At 36.7% G+C, this 14557-nt stretch overlaps 2 protein-coding genes across 6 annotated transcripts in view; both read right to left on the bottom strand.

Moving 5' to 3' along the window:
* spag8 (sperm associated antigen 8) overlaps positions 1-14557 on the bottom strand; it is a 58881-nt gene that overhangs the window by 22181 nt on the left and 22143 nt on the right. For 4 of the 5 annotated variants that reach the window (XM_023289617.3, XM_023289619.3, XM_055019228.1 and 1 more), the window contains 4 exons: positions 4322-5385; positions 2374-2533; positions 2075-2120; positions 405-519 (listed from right to left, as the gene is read on the bottom strand). In XM_023289617.3, the coding sequence (XP_023145385.1) occupies positions 405-519; positions 2075-2120; positions 2374-2533; positions 4322-4390 (390 nt within the window). In that variant the 5' untranslated portion in view covers positions 4391-5385. Of the gene's footprint in view, positions 1-404; positions 520-2074; positions 2121-2373; positions 2534-3980; positions 4132-4321; positions 5386-14557 lie in introns of those variants that run through there. The other variant, XM_035956990.2, reaches the window with a different exon arrangement.
* LOC111581443 (girdin-like) lies at positions 5403-13302 on the bottom strand. Its single transcript, XM_055019227.1, has one exon. The coding sequence runs from the start codon at positions 13288-13290 to the stop codon at positions 12064-12066; it is 1227 nt and encodes a 408-aa protein (XP_054875202.1). The 5' UTR covers positions 13291-13302; the 3' UTR covers positions 5403-12063.

Below are 14557 nucleotides of genomic sequence, written 5' to 3' on the forward strand. Positions count from 1 at the left end.
TTACAAATTTGAAGAATGGCAGAAACAAATAAAACTGGACGACACAGGAACAAATATCAATTCTGTATTTTGAAGTTTTAATTTTGCTCTTTTTTGTGAAACACCTTGCAACCTTTGAAAGGCACTACTGAAATAGTTTGTTATTATTATAGTACCCAGTGACATAATCAATCCTAAATACAATAAAATTATATTTATCCTTATGTAAATTAACAGTTATGTGGAAAATGCACTCATCAATCACCCAAATATCAAACTGCTGCAACATATTGAACGTTATGGTAATGTCAGTCCAAATACTAAAGCAACATTTTAGACACTTAAAACTATTAAAACAATTTTAATATTCAACACGTTCATGAATTGCCTGCCTACAGACTGAGAACATACACCTGCACACTTACTTGTGTTGTTTCAGGTGTAGAAGACACAAATCCCTTGACACAGAAATCCGTCTGGGTTGTGGAGCAGTATTCAGTTTTGGGTATCGGCGGATTCCGTTCAGCATGAAGCTTCTCGCTGTGAAAACAAGAAAACAGGAGCTGAGCACCAGGCAGCACCGATCTGTGATCTAAAACATTTCTTTTTGTTTTTCTGAGGAGTTACATGAAGTCGCTAAATGAGTACATGAATACATTTAATTAGTATAGAATTTGTTGAAAAGTCCTACACACTCATACTGCATGTTTTCACCTCTTCTGGCATTACTACTAGATCCTGTAATGTTTAAGACAAATAACAAAAACAAAATAATGAGTAATATCACTTCCTGTTGCAACCCAGCACACTAGGATGAAAGCAAAATAACAGCCAGGTGGATGCTGTTTAACAAGAGTGGATATTGTTTTTTATTGAAAGTAGGTAATTCACAAACTAAGTCACCAAAGAAGAAAGAAAATAATGCAGCAAAAGGAGGTCTTCCACCGGAAGTTAAACACACTAACCCAGAGCGCATTACCAAAAAAACCCCTCCAAAACCAGTTCCTCACTTATCATATCTACAGTATCCAAAACAAAAGTACAAAAGTGAGTAGCACCCCTATCAAACACAACAGATAAAGCCCAAACCTCCATGAAAGCAAGTCCCAAAGACAGTTTTATCAATTTACAACTAATAAAGTTTTCATACAACACTGAAGCAGGTTACTCCCACACAAAGGCCTTAACACTCCTAATGTAAATATTTAAATTATATCTTCTACCTCCTTTTTTAGTTAGGGAAGCCACCTTGGAGTGACAAATGAACATGCCCAAGTCAAAATAACAAATGGGTTTCTCATCCTAGAATTGCCCAGACATTCACCAAAGACAGCGTGAGCAAACACAAGCGAAGGGTACAATTATGTGATGTTGCATTCACAGAAATAGAAAAGGTGCAGCTTGTCTATCTCCAGCAGGTGCAAGAGCACCAGCAGTAAAGTACACTCTGTTCATTCCCACACAGTCTTGCAAGGAGGTCTAACACAAACAAGTGTGTGGGAGAACTGATGGTATGTGGAGATGTGAGAAATCGGATCATTTCATGACACTCACTAGTCATCATATACACAATATGTCCAAGCATACTGAGGTGATATACACCATGAAAAACAAAAGGCGTTGTGTTTAACATAACAGCTAATCAGTCTGAGCTTTCTGCTGGGCAGCAGCCTGGCATAAATCAAGCAGCACTGGTGCAGCGTGTGCTTATAAAATCCAGGAAATTTGCTGTATAGCTCAAGACAGGGATGTCTCCTACTGGACAAACTGTTTTCATCGAAGACATGATGCTTTGTATTCTTTATGGGCAGTTAACTGGTGCGGGATGTTAATAACCACATCTGTGGGGTTAGACTTTATAAACCCCATTTGGATGACTGGCCTCCACGTAAAATAACACCATAAAATCTGATTTAAAGGGTATTACAGCTGCCATTGAACAGTAAAATAACCCCAGACATGTAAATATTACATCATTTTCCCTCCAACGTGTTCCCCTCTAGACACAGTCAGGCTATGTTCTTGGTTTCCACAAACAAACCACTTCCAGACATAATTTATTAGGCATCAAAAGACGTGTTCATAGTTGATTTACCTTATCATCTGGGCAATGTGTTTTTCCAAAAGCTCGCCTCTGATGCCTGAATCATGGAAATATAAAAGAGGAGATGAACTGAGCATGCATAGCAAGTCAACTGAAAAAAGATTCAGAAACTAAATAAAAAGAGGTCAGAGCAGCCCTCAGTGTCTATGCTGTCGTCTGGTATTCTATAAGACACCTCCACCTGAATAAAATCCTTTCAGCTCTTTTTAAATACTTTCCTGGGCACGGCTTATAATGGGATGAGACGCGATAGTTTCATACTTTTGCTGGTGGAAGACAAAGACACGTACCCCGTAACCTCACCCCTGGACTCTTGGGGGCTGCATAAGCTGCTTTCAGTGTAGTCATGGTCTCCATTTTAGACTCCTGGTCCATAGTGAGGATCCCTTTGTGTCCATGTCTCTGGATGTGTATCTTTGTCTCCTCTGCATCAAGACCTGCAGAGGCTCTCTGAATAAAAGGACAAAATGAAAATGTTAGAATCTAAAGCAAAGATCTGTTACCTTTGTAAAGATGGTGATGGTGGGCTTCAATTTAAGATGAATACTCTTGCTTTCAGTTTGTGTAAAACATCATATTTGTGTCTTGTGACACTGATACGGAGTCTTTATCATTGCATCAGCTGAATTGTTGCTCTTGCTTAGGATTAGAATTGAAATAATTAGTTGATTAGTTATTAGTCAAAGAAAATGTATGGGCAAAAGGAGAAAATAATAAAAAAAAAGTACTCTTCACAGTATCCGAAATGCAAAGATTTCTCAAGAACTGAATAACTCTGAGGTTTGTGCTGTTATTTAAATTGTTTTAGGATCTTGTGATTGGCAAGTTTTTGTCATTTAATAGAACAAACAATTAATCAGTAAAGCATGTGCAATCCCATACATAAAGGGGGTGAATTTTGTCAAAATGGGACACCCAGTAAAGTGGTAAAGTTGAGCCTTACAATGAGTATCTTGTTTTAGGGACACATAAAATAACCAAAAAGCAATGCTTAATGTGTTCCTGAAAAGGCATTTGGGAAATAAAAGAAGTTCTCAAAAATGTCATAAAAGTGAGCGTGACATCGTGTAAATTGCATATTGATAAAATGGGACATTACTCTGAGCCATTTTGACAGAAAAAAGGTTTTTGCAGATCACAAAATACACACTGTCTTCAAAGAAATCAAACTTCTAAATTAGATCAAGTATAATTTCTCTTAAATGTTATAAGATAGCTTGCTAGTAACTCAACTAAGAAGAGCAAGCATAGCCATGGTTTAGCTCACCTACTTAGAAAAAAGAACCATATCAATAAAAGCTCCAGTTAGTGTATATATATATATATATATATATATATATATATATATATATATATATATATACATATATATATATATATCTATATATCAATATCAAATAATTTGAATACAGATTAAATTTAGGATTAATAGTAATAATTAGTAAGTAGGCCTACGTGGTAACTGTTGTCAAAACTATTGTGAAAGGCCTGTTTGAATATTATAAAAAACACAGAAGGTGAACACTTTTCAGTAGTTTACATAAGTATTTTAGTTGTGTTGTATTTTAATTGGGTGCCATTTGAACATACTAAATTCCTGACATTAATTTATCTTCTATAGTTTTTAATATTAAAATACATGGTGTCTTATTTTGCCAGTAGCGCCAGCAATACAACCACAACACACCTGCAACTTCCCTCTAGCCGTTTAAAATATATATATAAACACTGTATGTAAATGTTTTATCTAGTGTGAGGACAAACATGTTACTCAGAGCAGAGAGAAAAGTGGTAAACAAGCAGTGTGACTTGACCTAAACACAACTGAAGCAAATTTTTAAGTAGCAGCAACCAAAATACAGCAAGTGACTGAATTTTAACCACAAAAAAGTCTTACCGTGGCAGTGTAGCACAGATAACCACAGTTTTCTGACATGACAAACACAGGTGCTACTAATTAGATTAATTGCAGGTGAGCTCCAGGTGTGCCTGAGCCTCGAATGTTAGCCAACTGATGCTACAGTTGCTGGAAAACTACGTCAAAAGATGTCAGCTGTGGCTCTGAACGGTCAAACCGTTAAATGTTGCTACACAACATCACACAGAACTGTTATATTAAACAAACAAATGACTGTCGAGGTAGTATTTTTTACTTTCCTACGCTTTAATTAGCAGTTTTGGGTGAGTGCTAACGTTAGCTAACCCTCAGAAGGCTAACTTCGCCCTAACTCCACTCACCTCTTCAACCCGGTTGCTCAGGAGACATTTTCCAACTTTACTCTCCTCACCGGCCGGTTGTTCGCTCATTCTAGCGACAAGAAAACTGACTAAAGTAGACCAAAACGACCCTACAGACCGCCGAATAACCGTAAAAGTAGCTCCAGCGTTTTCTACGTCCCCTCGGTGAAGTTACGGCTGTCGCTTAGCAACGGGCTTCGGTTGACAGCAGTGTCGCCACGACAACGGAGACGTTGCCTCGAACGGAAAGAAAGAAAGAAAGAAAGAAGTTAATTATTAAACTAATTTTAAAAAACAAATAAAAATGTACAGGCAGAAAGACACAAAGACTGACTTTTTTTCAAGATTTAATAATAAGAATTACTCTAGTTCTCATCAGTTGAACTATTGCACTATATGATCCAAACTGTTCTTCTAATATTTATATTCATTCTGATGCTGGTGTTTTTCTCCCTCCGTCTGCCTCCTGTTGTTTTTGCACTTCCCTGTATTTGATGGTTTGCTATTTTTCTGTTGCGGTGTGCATTGAATTTTAATTTCCTACATGCTGAGTTTACCTTTAATGAAACAACACGTCTTCTTCTTCTTATGTATATGTCAAAGTAATGTACTGTCAAACATCAGCAAAAGTCTATTAAACATCTCTTCTGATGATTATTCCCAAAGGACACAAAGCACATAGTGCATCTGAATTTATGAAAACAACTGGTTGTGTGTTAAGAAAACAGCAGCAATTATGAAAGAAGGTTTTTTGAGTTCGGAGGGTGCACACGACACATTCTCTGGGATGAGCTCGGGAAGCAGAAATTTGTGGTCTCCAGGAGACGGCAGTGGGTGAAGGCATTGTCCCATGAGGTGCAATTAAAGCGAACAAAGATGACACCGCTGTCATTTGATCACCTGGTGAAATGGTTTTACATCCATCCACTGATTGATCCGTCCAATCACCGCCCATTGTTACATCCATCCTGCTGAGCCGAGGGTTGTGGTGGCAACTAGGAGGAAAGTTCTTTTTTTTCTTTCCTCTATTGAACTCTCACATTCCTGGATTATATTAGGCAGTGCTGGGTTGAAAGTAAACAAAAGAAATAGCAATAAATCATCAGGAAAACATGGAGGGAAGCATGGTTTAAGTCATTTATATGTGAATGTGATTGATAATTAAGGATTTTTCTGAGCACAAACTCAGCTGCTGCACCTTAATTTTGAAATAAAACTGAAATTGCTTGATTATAACATGCAAAACTGTTTATAATACCGCTCATCGAAAATCTGTCATGCATCTCTCGGTACAGTACAGACACATTCATGTCATAGAACATATGCTACATAGGTATATTTCTACTGCGCTAAAAATCTGTGCATTATAGTTAGTAATCTGTGCAATATTAATACTTATGTCAGAGAGAATCAATACCACTGGCAAAGGCAACACTGTGTTTTCTATAATCAGTACTTAGGTAGATCTCGGTTTAGTTTGATTTATTTTTATTTTTTGTACATTTCCTAAATGTTTTGCACTTCTTTGCTTGTTTGTTCGTATCTTATTTTATCTTGTCTTGTCCTGTCTTGTCGTATCTTATCTCGTCTTATCTTATCTTGCCATATCTTGTCCTATCGTATCTTGTCTTGTCGTATCTTGTCTTGTCTTATCTTGTCACAGCTCGTTTTATCTTGTCTTATCTTGTATCTCATCTTCTCTTGTCGTAGTCTGTCATATCTTATCATATCTTATCTGATCTTATTTTATCTTGTCGCATTATTTTATCTTATCTTATTGTACTTTAACTTATTGTATCTTATTGTATCTTGTCGTTTTGTGTCTCATCTTACCTTATTTTATCTTCTTATCATATCTTATCGTATCTTGTCATATGTTATTGTATCTTGTCATATCTTGTCATATCTCGTCTTATCTTTGCATAACTTGTCATATCTTATCGTATCTTGTCATGTCTTATCGTATCATATCTTATTGTTTCGTGTCGTATCTTATCTTATATCATATCTTATCTTGTCTCATCTTATCTTGTCGTATCTTGTGTTATCTATTCTTATCTTGCCTTATCTCATCTTGTCTTAGCTCATTTTATCTTCTATCTCATCTTCTCTTATCTAATTTTATCTTCGATCTCATCTTGTTTTATCTCATTTTCTCTTCTCTGATCTCATCTTGTCTCATCTTATCTCGTCTTATCTTTTCATATTCTGTTGTATTATATGTTATCATAGCTCATCTGATCTTATCGTATCTTACTGTTTTTTATTTTATCTTGTCTTGTATTATCTTATCGTATTGTACCTTGTCTTATCTTGTTGCATCGTAATTGTATCTTATTTTTTCTTGTCATATCTTGTCTTATCTTGTCATATCTTATCATATCTTGACCTTATCTTGTCTGATCTCGTCTTATGACATCTTGTCTCATCTCATCTCATCTCATCTTAGTGCTCTTTGACAAATCCCCTCAGCTACTTTAGATTCTATTTGTCTCTGTTTTCCCACCACCTGCAGTCAGTAACATCATTCTAAAGTAAAACATCACTTCACATTTTCACCGGCTCTCCTCTGAAGGTGAATGTAATTTGCAGCCAATTCAACTATCATCATCACTGGAAGGAGAAAAACTCCATCTGAATTTTTTTTTGTCTTTTTTTTTCTCTTCCACTTGCTCAGTAACCTTGTTGAATCGCTTGTTCATTGAGAATCATGTTCCATTTCTTCATATCACTGCAAGCACAGCTAAATTTAACACTCGCTGCTTGTTACCGTGGATATGAACAGGAGAAACAAACCACTCGGTCTGTTGCCGAGAAACAGCAAGAGGAGTTTTCTCTGTCAGACGGCCCAGAGTGTCTGGAACAGTCTATCTGCTCAGCATGAAGCTCGGTCGGTCAGAAAGCAAATCGATGCTTTAATGGATGCTGGACCGTCGACCTGCGCCTCGTCCCGGCATGCAAACCACAGGTGAGCTGTGATTACGTTGGTGACAAATACCACAATCACTGTAGCGTGTGTGGCAACAAAAGCACAACGTGATGCTGTCACTGACATCAGAGGGGAGGCAAAGTCACTCAAAGTACTTATTTCATCTGAACGAAACACTTTAGAGTAATTCATGAGATTCTGTTGGGTTTATTTAAGTGGCAAAACGCAAAACAAACAGCATGAAACTGAAAAAAAGGGATATCCTACTCCTACCACCCTCTCTACAAATACATATTTGCACTTATACCTCATGTAAATACTGTTTTTAGCACCTTATGCACTTTATTGATTGCTGTATATGCCTTAAATTGCCCCCAAGGAGACAAATAAAGTGGGGAAATTAGAATGTAAACTTCAAAATTGGTTTACATATTCAGCTTTAAACATGTTTTTGGACATTTTAACATGGGGACCAATGCAATCTAGTCTCCACAAAATTACATTCCTCTACAACTAAACTGTATTCTCTATTAACCCTTTGATGCACCGTGTGGGTCAGGAGATAACCATTTTCCATTGGTTTTGGGTCATTTTGACCCATGTTGCGCATCAAAGGGTTACAGTCATGAACAAAAGTTTACATACACTTGTAAAGACAATGTATATAAGGGTAGTCCTGAGTTTAGTACGACTCTTAATTTTCTGGTATGGAATCAATGAAACACGTCACGATCATTTATTTTGGTTATTTTAAAGGTTTATTTTCGGTTTTCTAGAAATATGATAATAATCTACTGAGTCAAAAATATATACAGCAACTTCAGTTGTCAGTTTTGGTGATGTAGACAGTTGTGTTGTGTACACTACTGTTCAAAAGTTTGGGATCACCCAGACAATTTCATGTTTTCCATGAAAACTCACACTTTTAACTTTAACTTTTTAACTGCACAATGGTTTTCTAACCATCAATTAGCCTTTCAACACCATTAGCTAACACAATGTAGCATTAGAACACAGGAGTGATGGTTTTACCCCATTAACAATGTGTAGAAATGAAAAAAAAGAAAAAAAATGCTTTTCTTTTTCAACCAAAAATCAACCAAAATCCAGTGAATTTCGCTGGATTTTGGTTTATTTTTCTGTGAATGTTCTTAAAGAAACGTTTTTAACATTTCTTTTTTTCCACCAAAAAATGTTCAAAGATTTCCCAAAAATGTTGAAAATGTGGACATCACTGTGAAAACATATTTTCCCCCCACATTTTCCACCTCTAAAACGGGTCAATTTTGACCCGCAGGACAACACGAAGGTTAAAGCCCTTTTCAATTCTTATGCTCTTAAATTCTGATTGGTTCATGGAAGTAGCTCTGATAAAATCCTTTTTTTTTTGTCACCAAAAGGCCCAAAAACACAAATGCAGGAATCTGTGGAGTGAAATAACTAATATGTTCATATTCTTTGCAGATCTTAATGTGTTTATGAAGACATGCCTCGTAGCAGGAAGCTGATTAAGAAATAATTTTTTCAGGCTTCCCCCAGCAGAAGCCTGAGTGCATTAGGAGCTTTTCAAGTAGAGCATGTATGGAGCTAAACCTCCTGAGGCTCGGAGCTAGACTCCCCCAGCAGCATTAACATTGTGGCTGGTGTGCGGTCACTGAGGCGAGAGCGAGCAGGATTTGGGATCAGATTCTCCAAAATCCCATCCATGTAGTTCACTGTTCCACGAAACCACGACGCAGAGAGAAAGTCTTCACTCTGTGTAACACACAGAGCACCAATGTTGCTATTTTTACATCACATTGTGATTACATGTTGACTGACCATCTCCATGGCTACCAGCATCTCTGCAGATATATTGATGAGGAATGAATGTGCCTCTTTGGGTTTTTCTTTTTTCTCTCTGGCATTCGTCTTGCAGCTCAGATGGGCTCCCACTCTGGAGACGCCGCTTTCTGTGGGGAGTTTTATACTTGGTGCTTTCAGCCAAATCACCCCTGAGACGTGGCACCACGTCAGCTTTCATCTCTTTACTTTCATCTTCTGCTACAGTCACATCCTGACCCTCAGACCAGCTCACACCTCTGACGCTATGAGCCTCAAATGACTAAAAACCAGGTTCGGCTTTTATCTTCAGGCTCGTAAAGGTGTGCTTCATGTTTGATGACATCGTGTCCATCTTATATACTCAACAGCATTAGTATTATAGGAAGTAGTAAATGGATGTATCGCCAGTTCTAAAAATACAGATTTTTCACATGAATTTGTTGTTTTTATTGTGATTTTCACATATTTTTACAGTACAATTTTTAAAGCCTCACTGCATATTTTTCACACTTTATATATTTTTACATTGCATGGTTTTACAGTTTTTTTATTTAAGCATGATGTGTTTTTACAATTTTTTTGCATAGTATATTTTTGCCATAGCTATATTTTAAACCTGCTGCATACAGAATATTTTCTAAACATTTTTGCATTTTTTGCATATTGTTCACATTCAATTTTTTGTACACTAGATATTTTTTTAATCTGCATATTTTTTCATTAGATTTTTTAAATTGTATTTTTGCAAAGCATGTTTTTTTGTATTAAAGGAAGTAGTTGAACACTGTAAATGAACAAAATGCCGTTTCAGAGAATCCAGTTTTGTAATGTGGACTTTTTTTCTTATATTTTTCAGATTGTACATTCTTTACAATACATATATTTTTTTAACCGTTTGCATGCTGGATATTTTTAACACTGTATATTTTTTGTACGGTGTATAGTTTTGTTTTGCATTTTTCTTTAAGTTGAAAATAATGTATTTTTTTCCTTGTATATTTGTACCATGCATTTTCAAAAACTATCATTAAGCATCATATGTTTTACACTGTATACTTTTACTATACATTTAAAAAAAATAACTTTTTCCACACTGGATATCTTTACATTTTTGTAAAATAAATAAATAAATAAAAAAAGTTTATTTTTACAATACAGATTTCTTTAGAACTTATTGCATGCTAGATATTGTTAAAGCACATACACTGTGTATTTTTATGACATATTTCTTTGCACATTTTGTGTACTGTAAGTTGGTATAAAAAATGTTTTATTTTTCATATTTGGATATTTTTACCATATATATTTTTAACCATTTGTATACAGGATATTTTTAACACAGTCAATTTCTACATTACATTAAAACAAAAATCACAGTACATTGTATATTTTTATCAGACACATTTTGAACCTGTTGTATACAAGACATTTTCTGCACTGCATATTTTACATTACATTTACACTTTTGTACATTTTTTACAGTGTGTATTTCTACAATACATATTTTAAAACTTATTGTACACTAGATATTTTTTAATCTGTATATTTTTGCATTAGATTTGTTTCATCATATTTTTACATGACATATTTCTTTGCACATTTTGTGCACTGTAAATTTTTACAATACATGTTTGTTTCTTTTTACTTTTACTACTATATTTGTATTATAGGAAGTAGTCAAACACTGTCAATGAACAAATTGCCATTTCTAAAGATCCAGATTTTTAATGTGGACCTTGTTCTGTTTTTCATATTTTTTTACATTGTATATTTTTGCAGTACCTAAGTTTTTAACCTTTTGCATACTGGATGTTTTTCATATGCTTTGTATGCTTGTTTAAATTTCATTCTAGCATGCTGTGTATTTTTTACATAGCATATTTATGCCGTACATATTTTTACCATTTGTATTACAGGATATTTTTTACATAGTAAATTCTAACATACTGGATATCTTTACAACTCCTACACTGTATATTATTAGATTGCATAAATTATTATGTTTTTTACACAGTAACTATAAATTGTTGTATATAGTATATATGTATATTTTCACATTACCTTTGTTAAAACATTTTTACACACTTTATATTATTTACACTGTTTACTTTTGAAATTGCATCTTACAAGTTTTTAGAATGTTTTAGTACTTCTGTCAGCAGATTCTCTGTCTAAATGTTTTATGTTCAGTAGTAGATGTGCAGTCATGATCGTAGCGCCTGGAACAATTTCCTGCAAAGAATCAAAACACTAAACACACATTTATAATAACCTTCACAACGTTTTGTTGACATCAGAACCAACAGTTTGTACAACAACCAGCAGCCACAACGTGGTGCAGTTAGTTGTATTTTACCCATAGAGGCAGACAAATGCTGAAATATGTTTAGTTGTTTGTTTTATTTTTGATGAATTTTTTATTTTTTTTTTTTTAAAGTTGAGATAATTTAGAGTGTCCAATTAGCCTAATTTGGTTTGTGTTTTTTAATGATGTGGGAGGAAACCGGAGTAACCCGGGGAAAACCCACGCTAACACGTGGAGAACACAGAACTCCACACAGAAATAGGAGGAGGTGTTTCTGTGAGGCTACAGCGCTGAACACTGAGCCACCGTGCTGCCCTTTGGATAGGGGAGGACAGAGAGGTGAGAAAGGGGTGAGAAAAGGCTGAGAAAGGGGTGGAGAATGGGGGATAAGGTGGATGGAGAGGTGATGGTTGGAGGTGGCAAGATGAGAAAGATGGAAGTTAGACTGGAGAAAGATGAGAGGAAAAGGTGTGTAAGGTGAAGAAAGATGAAAGGAAAAGGTGTAGAAGGTGAAGAAAGATGAGAGGAAAAGGTGTAGAAGGTGAAGAAAGATGAAAGAAAAAGGTGAAGAAGGTGAAGAAAGATGAGAGGAAAAGGTGAAGAAGGTGAAGAAAGATGAGAGGAAAAGGTGTGGAAGGTGAAGAAAGATGAGAGGAAAAGGTGTGGAAGGTGAAGAAAGCAGGTTTAGTGGAACCAGCTCCAGCAACCTGCTGACTTCTTCTCTTTTTTCTGCTTTTCCATCTTCTGCTCTTCCTTCTCTTTTGGCTCAGTGTGTTTGAAGAACCTGAAGAATTTCTTCTTCTTTTTCTTGCTGAGAAGCTCCTGCAGCTCCTCATTTTCTTTCTCCAGTATTTTAGTAACTTCCATCATCTCTTCGCTCTTTTTGTGAAGGGCTTGACATTCCTCCTCAAGTGCCTTCTTATCCAGGTTCAGATGATCGTTGTCTTTCTGGAGGTCTCTAGTTTTGGTTTCCAGATTTGCTTTTTCTCTGAGAAGGTCTTTGTTTTCGGCCTCCAGGTGTTGTTTTTCGTTCTGGAGGTCTTGTGTTTTGGTTTCCAGATTTATTTTTTCCAGGTGAAGGTCTTTGTTTTCGCGCTCCAGGTGTTCATTTTTGATCTCGAGGTCTCTAGTTTTGGTTTCCAGATTTGCTTTTTCTCTGAGAAGGTCTTTGTTTTCGGCCTCCAGGTGCTGTTTTTCGTTCTGGAGGTCCTGTGTTTTGGTTTCCAGATTTATTTTTTCCAGGTGAAGGTCTTTGTTTTCAGCCTCCAGGTGTTCATTTTTGATCTCGAGGTCTCTAGTTTTGGTTTCCAGATTTGCTTTTTCTCTGAGAAGGTCTTTGTTTTCGGCCTCCAGGTGCTGTTTTTTGTTCTGGAGGTCTTGTGTTTTGGTTTCCAGATTTATTTTTTCCAGGTGAAGGTCTTTGTTTTCAGCCTCCAGGTGTTCATTTTTGATCTCGAGGTCTCTATTTTTGGTTTCCAGATTTGCTTTTTCTCTGAGAAGGTCTTTGTTTTCGGCCTCCAGGTGCTGTTTTTCGTTCTGGAGGTTTTGTATTTTGGCCTCCAGATCTTCTGGCTTCGTGGTTTTGTTCTGCAGATCCTTCTTCTCCATCTGTTCTTTACGTTTGGCCTTCAGATGTTCGGTTTGCTTCAGGAGATCTGCATTTTTTGCCTCCAGCTCAAGCTTCTCCAGTCGAAGCTTGTGACTCTCTTCCTGGAAAGCCTTTTTGTCATCCTTCAGTTTTTGCTTGAGCTTCAGAAAGGCCTCTTTCACCTTTGTATCTACAAGCTCTTGCTTTTTGTCGTTGAAGACGATCATCAGCCTCTCATTCTCATCCCCCAGTTCTTTGGCCTGCTTTTGCAGAGCTTTTGTACTGGATTTGAGTTTTTGATTCTCAGAAATCAGAGACATCATTTCCTCTTCGATTTGTTTTTTTTTCAGCCAAAATACTTTCTTTGTTCTCAAGCTTCCTCTTCTGTACCTCCAGTTCTTTCTCTAATTTTTTATATTTTTCCTGGAGTTTCTTCTTAGCCTCCTGCAGCTTCTTAATGTCTTTCTGAAATTCTTTTTTTTCTTCTTTGAAGGCTTCGTCGTCTTGCTGCATGCCAAGAAAGTCATTCTGTTCCATTTCCTTTTTCATCTCCAGGGCATGGATTTGCTTTTGGAGATCTGCCACTTTTGCCTCCAATTCCATTTTTTCTTTCTTCCAGAGGACTTTTTCGTCCTTGTTCGTTTCCTCCAGGCTTTTCTTCTCATCTGCCCTTTTGTCCACTTCAACCTCCTGGATGTTTGCAGCTTGTTGTACCTTTGGTGGAAGGTCCTGGTCCTCTGCTGAGGCCTCGTCCATTTTCTGGTCATTGGCCTCCAGCGGATTTTCCATGGCCTTTCCCTGGATCTTCAGAAGGTCTTTCAGCTTGTAGACCTCTCTGGTGAGCTGCTTCTTACTATCCATAAGCTCTTTAATTCTCAGCTCCATTTCTTCATTATGGCCCTTCAGGGTCAATATCTGCTCCTGATGACCAAATGAGCAAATTTCTTGTTCTGAGACGCCACGTTTTCCATTTCCTCCACGGCGAGAGGTGTTCCTATTTTTTTGTGCCATTGCACCGATAAACAAAGAGGTGTGTGTAGAAATTAAATTTCAGAGATTGAAGTCCAGAAAATTAATCCTGCGTAGGTGTCCTTGGTTTTCTGTGTTTGATTGCTCAGTAATTCCGAAGTAAATCACTTGGCAAAGGTCTGGGAATGAGTGAGTCCTCACTCATCAGCCCAGTTTATATACCTTTGGATTCTACTGTGACATAAATTATGTCACTGTGACATCATACACCACTGCTCATACAACAAAAAGAGTTTTGGTGTATGATGTGATGAAATGATGATGCAATACATGGTGATGTTGCCCAACAACAGGGTGGAATTATGCTAATGTTGATGCTAATGGCCCCAAAACAACCCCAAAAACACTGCACTGCACTTCCTGTGGTCATCAGCGACATAGCTGCTGAGTTTGAAGTGGATCTGATGCAACCTTGTTGAGATATGTGAAGATAAAACACATCCTGAGACTCATTTCTCAATAAGATCAGAAACAGCAGAGAGTTCTAGAATCCTCCCTGTTCTCTGCATGCATTGGAATCAGCCAAAGAATGCTGGAGGCTTTTTGGACTTTTCACACATT

Source organism: Amphiprion ocellaris, chromosome 17, assembly GCF_022539595.1.
Source record: "Amphiprion ocellaris isolate individual 3 ecotype Okinawa chromosome 17, ASM2253959v1, whole genome shotgun sequence".
Taxonomy (NCBI): domain Eukaryota; kingdom Metazoa; phylum Chordata; class Actinopteri; family Pomacentridae; genus Amphiprion; species Amphiprion ocellaris.

What these genes read in the sequence shown, in the direction of transcription:
- LOC111581443 (XM_055019227.1), bottom strand. Translation starts at nt 13,290, where the DNA reads ATGATGTCTCTGATTTCTGAGAATCAAAAACTCAAATCCAGTACAAAA.